General features: G+C 48.0%; 1 protein-coding gene across 2 annotated transcripts; it reads right to left on the minus strand.

The window, feature by feature from the left end:
• Window positions 1-1,636: 1,636 nt before the first annotated feature.
• Window positions 1,637-11,774, minus strand: LOC103761118. Of its 2 annotated transcripts, none has more exons than XM_018077062.2 (6): window positions 11,671-11,774; window positions 10,552-10,830; window positions 8,329-8,577; window positions 4,988-5,125; window positions 4,255-4,371; window positions 1,637-2,892 (listed from the first exon to the last, which is right to left on the minus strand). In XM_018077062.2, the coding sequence occupies exons 1-6, from the start codon at window positions 11,729-11,731 to the stop codon at window positions 2,732-2,734; spliced, it is 1,005 nt and encodes a 334-aa protein (XP_017932551.1). In that variant the 5' UTR covers window positions 11,732-11,774; the 3' UTR covers window positions 1,637-2,731. The 2 variants fall into 2 exon arrangements, with proteins under 2 accessions (XP_017932551.1, XP_008925941.1); XM_008927693.3 differs by having other exon boundaries at window positions 4,255-4,374.
• Window positions 11,775-12,036: the final 262 nt, after the last annotated feature.

Genomic DNA, 12,036 nt, shown 5'->3' on the forward strand with positions numbered 1-12,036 from the left:
CACAAAAAATTATAGATGGATAAAGATAGGCAAACCCTCATTTCCCTTCCCTGCACCTCACAGTTCAGGCAAGACACCAGAGAAGGGCTTAGTGAGCTAATGATGCACACAAATGTACTTGCACATTAACACCCACACTCCAGCAGGGACTAGTTATATGCCATTGTCCTACAGCTTCTTCTGGGCTGACTCTGTTCCCTAGACTGCCCGAGTCAGCTCTAGTCAGCAGTAACTTGTTATCAACTTTCCTTTATTTGGCTGTGCAAAAACTTGAAAATCAGCCTGTACTTGCAGTGAAAACCAGAAAGAAACAATTATTAAATAACAAAACTTTAACATTTCCAAAACAAGTTAGAAATCACATTTATTTTTTGGGGGGGGACAAAACCATGGCAAGGAAAGGGAGGGGAACCACCAGAAAGGACCAATAGCTAGGCACAAACACATACAGTTAAAGGAAGAGCACAGGCTGCAACACTTCTGACCCCAAAGTTACAAAACTTTTGCCCCATTGCTGAATGGCAGCTTCAGTGGGAAAGGACAGAAAACCAGCCGTGTCCCATCTGCCTCATAAAGACCTCTCACATCTCAGACTCCCATCTCAATGGGAAAAATCCTTCCCAGACTGGGGTTACTCTAGTGCTAACAGCCCCCAGGCACCCCCAGCCCTCCCAGGGCTCACAGCGGGAAGGCGACACTAGGGCAAATTGGACCCGGGATGCACCAGCCCGGCAGGACAAGGCTGGCCCAGCTCTCTCTCCCCCAGCACCTAAACAGTGCCACCTTCCCCAGTGCACCTCAGAGCACCCTTCAGCCTTTGAAGCATATGCTGGAGTCGACTGTCCCCTGCCTGCCCCTGCCAGAATGTGCAGAAGTAAAGCAAAGCTGCCTCTGCCCCCCCATTTTGGTGACACTGAGCCACTGACAGTCTCCACCCAGCTGCTCCTGTGCTGCCTGCGGGCAGCTACCACCCCAAGCACTCAGTGTCACATGTTTGTCACTCAACTCATAGCCTTTGAGGAATGTTTGTACTGAAAGGAGACAGTGCAGCACCATAAGGAAAAGAATTATCATCTCACTCCTACCGTGGAAAATCCGATTCCTGTGGCAGCCTTAAAAAACGGAGACAGGCTGAGTCACCACCAACACAGCTCACAAGATCCAAAAATCTTCTAAAGAGAATCACAGGACAAGGAAACAACAAGAACAACCACCTATGGTAGGGTGTCACTGATGCAGAGCCTTGACACGAACACAGAGATAAAGGACTCCCAGGGAAGCGTGCAGCCATCCCACCAGCTCCCTCACCTGGAAAAGAAGCGTTCAGTTTACCCTGCATTTTGCTGGGGTACTCACAGACCTCATTGGATGGTATTTACAAGGCACATCTTAAATCCGTTTCCGAGGGATTCACAGCACAATGTCAGCGCGGTATAAAACAGGGGCCAAATGACAAGGGAAGAGAGGGATGCAACATACACCTCCCCATCCCTTTTGATCCCAATATGTGCCATATGCAAAATATGTTACTCTACCATGCATTTCTAGCTCATTGGGATAGTTTAACATCAACATGCCTCACTTCTGACTGTCAAAGTTGTCTTATGTGGTAAATACCTTGCTCCTGCAGCGCTACCTGCAGCCCCAGGGCAGCTGTGCCAGGGACTCAGCTACCTGCTGCCAGGGACAGAGCCCTTGCCCTCTCCTCACCTCATCCTTCTTCCCTGCAGGTCTGCCCCAGCTGCTCCACGTGCAAACCTCCCCTGAGCAGAACAGGACATGCGTAGCAGCAAGACTTGCCTAAGAGATGCTATAAATTGCTGCTGTCTGTGCAAACAGCACAGCACCAAACAAGCCTACATGCACAGGCAGATGGCCAGCTTCAGCTTGCAGTAGCTAAACCATTACACTGAAGGCACTAATGCTTGCACTGATAAACAATCTCAGCACTGTAATCAATGTTTCTGCCAAAGTCGTACACCCAGGCCCCAGGCACCCTCCTGCTGCAGGAGGCCAGCTGGTGACGGTGCTGGTTTAGCTCACAGGTAATCCAAGCAGGACCCTGGTGAAAGGGCACCAAAAGGGGAGCAAAGCCAGTTATCACCCTACAGCCCCCACCACTGTCCTGGCCACAGGCAGCAAGCAGTGAGGGCCAGATCACAGAGGGTGTGGAGCTCAGATAAACACCCTGCACACAGATCCCTGGCTGAAACCTCCACTGAGCTTCTTCTGCAGGGGCTGTGAAAAAATGCCTTGAAATCTCCTAAGAGGAGATTTTTTTTTTCTTTCTCAGGAAATTTCTGGCAGGTCCTTAGTTTATGTCTGGGACTGGCAGGCCACCACAATCCCCCTGTCATGCCTGTCCTTGGATGGCAAAGACATGGCAAAGACATTGGGTGGGCAGGGAGCAGGAGGAACTGCCCAGCTTGTTTCAGGCTGTCACCTGGGGCTCCACAGTTTAGCTGCAGCTCTGTTATCAGGCAAAGCATCAAGGAGCTGCCCAGTTTTGTTTGTTAGTGAACCTGTCAGCTCGTGGCAGTGCGGCCTTGAAGCCACGGGTGTGCTTTTCCTTATATTTTCTTTTTTTCTTTTTAAATGAGGTTAGAAGGTCTGACACCTCGTGTCTTTTCCCTGCTGAAATTTGCCAGACCGATTCTTACACACAAATGAGACTATGGGATGCAAAGGACAAGTGTCACAGGCTTCAGGGTGGAACAGCAAGCATGTCAGGTCAGTCATCAGTTGGATCCGGGAAACAGTCTGAGGCATCTTCCTGGCTTTCCGCATCAACTATGACCTCAGGGTCTGGCAGTTCCTCAGCTTCTATCTGCACTGCTAAGTTTTCTTCTGCCAGTGGCTGGGGCTCAACGCCTTGACCAGTCTGGGCAGCATCTGGAAAAAGGAGAAATGGTTTATATTATTGCCCACGCCATGGCTCGCCGTCCTGGAACTATTCATTTACTGAGCTGTCCATCGTGTCTCCAGGCACCCGGGCACTAAAGATCTCTGGCCTCTTAGTACTGAAGTACTTTAGTACTTTTAGTACCAGACCTTTAGTACCAAAAAAGCCAAATCTATTCACTTACATCTGAATAATTAAAGGTGGCTAACAGCACACATTTAATACATTCTCACCTACTTTCCACACGCACCTCCACTTTTTACTTAATTGTAAAAAATTTAAATATGGGCTACTTTTTTAGTCAAACTGACAATGTGTTAATTTTTTATTAAAAGATCTACACTTGAAGTATATTAATATTAAACAGTGACCTGAAAGGCTTTTTTTTTTTCTTTCTTTCTTGCTCTATGTTCATGAGTAGCTTTTAATATTTTGAAAGCAGAGTAAAGCAGCATCCAAGGTTAGACATAAAGCACAGCTGAGCTGCGGGAGGCTGTGCACGGTACAGTGAAGGACATCAGAAGTGGAGACAGCAGTGCTGAGACCAGGCTATGACCTGTGTAATATTGCTCCAGTTCATGATGTCTCTGCTAAACCTACTTCAGCTCATGACGGTGCATTAGTAGGGAGGGTGTTGCCAGCATTTTTGTTTGTGAAACAAAATCGTGGGCAACATCAAGCAAAAAGTGGGAGTATTAATATCAAGCACTTACAGAACAGGAGATTTCTGAAGGGTTTTTATCGCTGTGCTCTCTTGACCATATTGTGCTAAAGCTGTAGGGGGTTTATGTTCGGTTTCTTTGAAGAATTAAAAATATTCCCACTTCAGTGTCAATTTAAGGAAATACACAAGCCTCTGGCTCTGATGGGATTTAGCTGTGTTTATAGCTCAGCATTTTTGGTTCATGCTGTCTTGAAGATGAGTGCTTACAAAAACAATGCTGATTTCTATAAAATGTTACTGATGAGAAGGGGAGAGGGGCGATAAAATTGCAGGAAAAGTGCTAAGTTTCGAGGGGTTGCTGTTTTTGAGATATGTGTTTTAGCACAGGTGATCCTGGAGTAGATAGTTACTGGCAGTCCCCTCTGTGGGGTGCTTATGGGATGGCTGCTGGTACATTTCAGAGCTGAGCTGGGGTGAGAGTTACCCCTGTGCAGGAGCTGAGCGAGAGTAAGGTGCTGATAAATGACTTGCTGCGGCTTCTGTCATCCGGGCAAGACGCAGCACCTTCCTTGTGCCCCAGACTCCTCTCTACAGTCACCTCCACCCCCACCACCCACAAACATACACTGTGTCCTTCATCCTCCTAAACAGGGTATCTGCCCCACTTCAGAAAAGTCGCTGGACGCACCAGGCTTTGGAGGGCGGTCAGCTTGGGCAGCTTGAGCCTCGACGTGGTCTCCATTGGGGGGGCTCTTCACACCTTCACTGGACACCACTGACATGGTTAGTCCATCATCCTTCTCCTCCTCTGTAAAGCCAAAACTGCAGACTTGAAGGAAAGAGGCCCCCCACAGCCCTCCAGCCTCAGCACGTCCCTTGCAATGCCAGACCACCAACACCTTTGTGCCTCCTCCTCACGCAGCACTGGCTCCCTTCCCAGAGCAGACAGATGCCAAGGACAGAGGGACATTGCCAACCTGTCACAGACCAGCTTGGCCATGCTGGCAGCTTCACAGCTTGAGATGGCCTCACAGGGGATGGGCAGATTGCACTCAGGGACTGGTGCTGACAGAGGACTGCCATCAGAAACCTTCGGGTCATTCCAGGATCAGACTGGAATGAGGTTCAGTTTTCTTGCCCGTAGAAAAGGTTTTGCTGTGGGTTTTGTCTGGCCAGGAGCACATGGTGGCAAGTGTGAGGTGAATAAAGGGAAAGGAAGGTTTGATTCAAGATCTCCCTGGCCATAACAGTTGCCTATCAGCAAGCAGATTACTGCTCCACCAGGTTGAGGGAGGACGGGCTGGAGGACAAGCAGCCACCCAGCAGAGAGCAGTTTACTCTGAGGCTGTGTCAACCCCAGCCTGCATAAACACAGTCCTCTCTGAGACTCATTCCAGGGGGTCACAGCAATCTCCACTCACCTGAGGGCACGGGGATGAACTTGTGTTTCCTCTTCACGCAGCAACATATGACTGAGGGCACAACCACCAGCAGGATAAGCACACCCACTGCACACCCTGCCAGGATGTAAATGAACCATGGGTACTGCAGCAGGTCTCCTGCAAGAAGGACATGGCATTGTTAGGCACCAGAGTGGACATGTTTCTTTCTTCCAGGGGGAGAAACCCTGCAGCTGGATTAAAGCATGAGGGTAGCACTGTTGCTCTGGGTTGGATCAGGGAAGCTGGTACAGTGAACTGTGGCAGAGCATGAGTTACATCACAGTGTTTAAGTATGGTCTTTTCATTAGGAGAACAGGCCTGTGTGACTACGCTGTGTGCCTTATTTCTGCCTGCTCTGATCAGCAACATCTGAGATAATTTCTAACTTTTAATCAAGATTAAGAGGGAAGGTGGTGGTTTAAAAGACAGTACATTTCAACAAGTGTTATGGAAACAAGCAGCTGAGAAGAGGAGGGAGACCTAGGGAGTCATCTGCTGCTGAAGGAAAAGCTGCAGTCCACCCTCAGAGCTTGTATTAGGCCCAGAGGATCCGCTCAGGACAGCCATGAAAGGACTGCTCCAACCTCAGAGCAGGTCTGAGCAGAGCCTGCACTCCTCAGGCACCAAAGGCTGCAGCCACCAGAGCCAGAGCTGTAGGAAACCGACTCCACTGCTGCTCAGAGAAGGATTTCTCTCTGTTCCCCTGCCCAGCCGAGACGATGCAAAGCCCCCAGCAGGAGGCGAGGGCTGCAGATGGCTGAGCAGAAGGCCACGCACAAGTCAGTGGTAATTATTACCCAGCTCAGCGTCCCTTGCTCAGGGTTGCTTTGACGGGTCAGACCTGCACGTTCGCTGCTGCTGAGCAGGGGAGCTGGTAGGGGGCATCACACACTTGCAGGAAAGAGAAACTCATCCAGACTTGTTCCTTCACCGAGACAATTTGCTCCAACCGGGGGCAGCCAGGAGGAAAACTCTCCTTCTCATATGAAAAAAACCCATACAATTCCACTATTGCTGCAATATAAATTCCTTAAAACTCCTTAGGTAAGCCTATGCCATCCTTTTCTGAATCATTTAACTTGTTTTCAGCTGCACACATGCCTGCACAGCACAGCACTGCAGCAACCAACAGGATCATTTGGAGCTTATTTTCAAGCCCTCCAAAGCACAAATTGCTCCATATCTCCAGAGGCTGGGAAGGATTTCAAATGTTCCAAGTCATACTACACACTGTCATAGTCAACACAACTCACCAGGACAGTAAAAACAACAGTGTGTGCTCCTGTGTGTGAAACCACATGTACTCATGGTATTTTCAGAGTCCTTTTTCCAATCTCTTTTGCCAAGTTAAAAAAAAATCATGCTCAAGAGAAAACTTTAAGCAAATCAGAAATAATTTCCATAATAATTTTTTTCCTTTTTGATAAAAGCTTAGAGAACATTATCAAAGGCATGAATATTAGTTGGATTTTTTCCTGAATTTTTTTTCCTAAAAATTTACCATTCATTGAAAAGGTCTTTTTGAGATAAAATATTGTGTTAAAAATAAGCAATAAACAAGTAATGAACCAATAAATGTCTTTTATATATGTTGACTTGTTAAGTTCTGAACCCTCTTCTTTAGATCTCGAGTGTTCAGAGCCCTTTGATGCCTGGGAAGTTCACAGCATTTCTGCCAAATTGTTTTATAGTAACAATTATTCAAAATCAATCATCAGTCAACAGGTTGCCCAAATAAGTGTATTTACATAGATCTTCCACCTACAGTGGAAAAACTAAATTCAGCCCTTGGCCTGGAAATAATAACCCACAAAAATAATGACTTAGTCATTAATTAATTTACTCGAACTCATTTCTCCATTCTTTTTACTAGTATTTAGAATTGCTTCAGTTCACGTTTTACAAATGTGGCTGCATTTGGTGACTAAAGTAGAATCACTGCTGCTTTCTTTCTCTCAGAGCCTTCCAAATACGCGTTCGTGAGCACGTCCATCCCAACAGAGCCACCACTGAGTTCCCCTGGGGGCTCTTCAAGAGGAAATGGGGAACTGATATCGCACCCAGGGGACTGGGCAGCCACCCAGAACCAACGATGGCAACTGTCAGCACTCACATGGTTTGTCACAGGGCTCGACTGAACAGCTCACGGGCGTTCACATCCTCGTTCCCCACTGCCGCGGCCAACTGGGGTCCGGCTGCGCCGAGCGGCCTCCGGCCAATTTCACCGGACAAAACCGGGGTCGCTGCTCCACAGCCACGAACGCCAAAGCTGCACAGACTGGCCAGCGGTGCCAGTGTGACCAGGCACAAACAGCCCATGGCGTTTCTGCTGGATGCCAGCATGCTGGGTATGGGGTTTGGGCCAGTAAGTTTGCTTTCACACCGACTGTATGCCGACCACAGAAGAAAAGACAGTGTCTGCTGCAGTGCTGGAGTGTCTCTGACAATTTCTAAAATGCTGGGTGCTATTAGAGAGTACAATTTCTCTAGCAGCAGGTAATTAAATTAATTACAGCTAAATTAGTCAAAAACCTTGTGGTTAAATTATGCATGTAGCTCTGATGTAACTCTTGATAACCATCTTTGCTGCCACAGAGCAGAATAACCTTCTCTACTGCAGGTGCAAATGAAATTATACCCAAGGATCCAGATTTTCTGTCTCATTAAACTATGGCCCCACTCAAGCATTTATGAACAGTTTTCAAATGGATAAAGTCCCAGCCTTCTCACAGTGCTACATATCTGAGCAGGGACATTCCGTAAGTAAAAATGACTTGTGTCTCTACCCACTTCTGATGGTGTGGGGCTGATGGAGAAACATTAGCATAGACTCACAAATCTTTGTGTTTCTGACCTAGATAGGCAAAACACCTTAGCTGAGTCCAGGAGCAACAGGGCTGAACTAGCAGAGGTGTTTTTATAGGGATGCAAAGAAACTGGAAGGCCATCAGGGTCATGGATGAATGTTAGAGTAGAAAGCAGCATGTGTTTCTAAACTGGCACTGAGAATCAGTGCACAGAAGGGTGCAAGGTCTCTATCACTGGGAAGCAGGAAAACAGACAGATAGAGATTCATCCTTGCTGCAGAGCTGGGTAAAAGGACCTCCTGAACAAACTTTCATCCCATCAGTGATTTTAGGCTGTGTCAGTCCAAGACACAGGAGGGAGAAGGAAGTCAAGAGGTCACTTTCTGAAGGCAGGATGTGCTAAGTCTGGAAGGCAGCTGCCAGGGGACAGAAGAGTTCAGCATTTTGAGGACACGGACAACTCCTCAGTTTGCTGCCGGAAGAGACCAAGAGGCAGATTTTCTGGTTACTCACCGTAGCTACAAGACAGAGCAACAGGCCTGGTCCTTGTGACGCTGCTCCCGTGGGACACCACGCACACAAATTCCCCAGGCACGGTTTTGTCCAGGCGGACCTTCCTCCCACCGTCCGTAACACAAGCCCCGGGGGCACTCAGCTCTTTGCCGCTCAGCTGCCACCGGAAGGTCATGCTCTCGGTGCTGGTCGCGTTGCAGGACAGCTCTGCAGTCCCATTAGGGAAGCACTGGATCCCAATGGTCGGCTCTGGTCACACACAGCATGGGACAATGTGAACAGGGAGGAAAGAGAGAGGTGAGGCGCAGACTCAGCAGCAAACATGAGCTGAACAGGAGCTTCTCTGACCAGCAGTCTCAGTGCCACTGCATTTACTGTAGCCAGGAAGCACAAAAGTAGGTAACCAGACCCTTCAGTGCCTGCACTCAACCCTGAAATGCTTAACAGTGCCCTCTCCCCAACCCTGCTAGGGACTCTTTGGTCCCTATTTTGGGGATGCGACAAAAATCTGGCATCTCTTCATTTTCCTTACTGACACTGAAAAAAACCTCCAAAAATAAAAGCCCCTGATCTGAGAGAATTGTGGAACTATCCAGAGAATCTGCCAGCCAGAGGCTTTCTCTGAAATCAGCAGATAACCATAGCTTCAGAGCAGACTCAGCCCTTTCCTCCACCACAGGTTTGTACTTTTGCTATCACTCTGCCTCTTCTTCCATTGTAGAGAGGAACTAGTGCAAATCATGCCCAACATGGGAACCAACACCAGATAACTGCGGTGAGAAAGGATACCCAGACTATGAATTCTTAAAATGAAGCAATGCACCATTGCTCTTACTACATTTCCCTGAATTTCTCTCTTTCAGTCTACTACAAGGAGCAAACCTATTTCCTACATTTGTCACTTTGCAAATACAAACTAAACAGAGAAGTGGTGTGGTTTTTTGACAGCAGGAGTAAAATTAGAGAACATCCATCCGTGCAAATAAGCTCAGAAATCACTTTCTTCAACTGGGACATCATCTTCAGTTAAAACTCATACCTCCAGGAACACCTTTGCTGTGAGATTGTTTCCCTGCCTTAGGTGTGCCAACAGAACACAAGGAGGAAACAAAAGCCCCAAAAGCAAATCCACTGAAATGGAGGTTAAACCCAGGACTTCTGTAGTCTTTGCCTACTTCCAGTCTAAGCTCCTGATCTTCGTGCCAAGGAGTCACATCTTTGACCTGCTCTCCACCGCGGTTCCGCCTGTTTGCACCCAAAAGGGGCGAGCGTTCATTTGTCTTCACTGAGATCAGTTTGCTCAGACATTTTCATTACAGTTTCATACGCTTCAATTTGTCTTGGAAGCCTGTGTAAGTGAAAGCCCTGCAAAAGAACCGGTGGAGATGAGGACCGGAGCAATGGTCGCTGGCTGCCTGGACCATCATTCAGCAGGGGGACAAACCCATTTAAGCCTTCTCCTTATTACCCCAAGCAATGAGCTGGATCCTGTACAGAAGCGACTTTTTTTCCGTCTTCACACCCTGCAAGTGGATGAGCAGGCACACAAAAGGGAGCAGGAATTCCGAGGCCACAAGGAGAACAGTGGGGAGGCTGGCACGGGTGAGGGCTCTGGACAGACCCAGAAGATGCTGACCTCCAAGCTGCTCAGGGGTAGCTAAGAATCACTCATAGATGCCTTTAGCATTTCTCCTCAGCTGCATGAAGCAGGGGGAAACCCCAGCACACCTCAACCCAGACCTGCACAGAAGTCCAGTCCCACTTTCAGAGCCAAGTCAGGCAGGGTTAACTCCTTAGGGAAGTGTGTCCACAGGTAGCAAAATGCTGTTGGTCAGTGGGAGCTTTTGTGGGAGCCATCAGGAATAGCGCTCTGGAAACAGACTGAAATCTCCAGCTACATGCCTACGTAGCATAAGCTCAACTTTACAAACACTTCATGCTGCTGCCTCTTACATCATGGAAAACAGCCCAGAACTCAACTTACTGGCTACTTCAAGGAAGGATCAACAGACAGGAGAGACAAAGAGGATGCAAAGAGCACGTCTTAGTTTACACTGACTACTACTGCTCTCTGAGTGTACCAGAAGCTTTAAAAAAGCTTCTTCCAGAGGCATCTGTAGCTCCTGCAGGCTCAAGCAATTCCTTAGGACGAATTTTAGGGCACCAAGCTTCCAACCAGGCTCACAAGTTCAAAAGTTATTTGTTGCTAAGAAGGCCACTTACCAAATACTTCCAATGCAAAATAACTGGTGGTGTTGGGAAAAACAAATTCGTATTTTCCTTCGTCCTCTTTCTCCACACTCTTCAGCTCTAGGGAGCCATTCAGCCAGTTCAGGCACCTACTGGCAGAATTGCCGCACTTGGCCAACAAAGCATCATTTAAGACAGTTGTCGAGCACACCCCGTCCCCCTTGCTCATTCTGGAGAGGGTCTGCAGGCTTTGGTTTCCCACAGAAAAGACTGCTGAGCCGCCGCTGAGCACACTGATCTGGGTGGCAGAGCCTGAAAGGAGAGGCACAGAGCGTGGGCAGCAAGCTTGCCATGTCCATCCATCCCCTCTCGGCTGCCTCCCAAAAAGGCAAATGCCCAGGTGAGACGTAAGAGGCACAGACCCAACCCTAGTGACAGGTTGGATCACCAGTGATTGAAAATCAGAGGAGTGGGAAGCCTTCTGTAAGGGTCAGCTTCCCCCCACCTGAATAACACAGGAATGGTGTGCACAAAAAGGGAAACAAAAGGCTGAACAGCTGATCCTTTCTCTCCCCAGATTTAACATGACCATCTACCACCCCCCATCAGAGATGAGAGACTGTGCAAAGAAAGATCCTCAAGGCATCAATGCCATGGATCCTGTACAGAGGGTAGCAGAAACAACAGCTGCCTGCACAGCTGCTTCTCCCCAAAGAGTAAGGTAGCAGCTTTAGCTGGAACAAGTCTCACAGTCCCCTGACACATTATTAAGTTGCTGTCTGCAACTTAAAATTCAAAAGATGGCAGGGCAAGAGCAGCTCGAGGACTAACCCAAGGTCACACCAAGAATTAGGAGCAGGACCACATTGCTCTCCAGCCAGCCCCGTGTTGTACAAGGACTTTACATTCTCCGCTGAAACGCTCTCACGGACGCAGTACACCCAGAAAGTACAATTCTGTTAGTTATCGTTCGTTTACCCAAAAAATAATCTGTCTTACTTTGGTCTGACTGCCCCGTTCATGCATTAGCGGTTACACTGTTTGATGTCTCCCCAAACCTGGTGGAGTCCTTAAAAGATCTTGGAGCAAAATTAAGGCATCTGCTCATCTAGACAAATCCGTGCCATCTCCATAAAGAGAAATCCCACTTACCATGAGTAACAGTTATTATCACCAGCAAGCACTGCAGAGTCAAAGGAGAGCCGAAATCCATTTTAAAGAGCGCCTTGCATCATATGCTGAGAGGACGATCTGGCTACAGAGCTCAGTGAATATAGTGTTCAGGAAATGATGTCAGAAGCAAGAGTGGGGGGAAAAAAAAAAAAGAAAAGAAACTCCATGGTGGACAGGTTGAATGATGGTTCAAAATAGACCTGCAAGGTTTTGGGTGACTGAGCTCGGGCTGAACCAACACAAGCCACAGTGTGCTCTGCAAAGTCCCGCAGACTGGAGATAACTGCGTGTGTGAGAATAGGGCTGAGTGGAGAGGAGAGACGAAAATATCTCCTGGTCAGCTCA

The sequence above is a fragment of the Manacus vitellinus genome, unplaced genomic scaffold (genome assembly GCF_001715985.3).
Source record: "Manacus vitellinus isolate BGI_N305 unplaced genomic scaffold, ASM171598v3 scaffold_35_pilon, whole genome shotgun sequence".
NCBI lineage: Eukaryota > Metazoa > Chordata > Aves > Passeriformes > Pipridae > Manacus > Manacus vitellinus.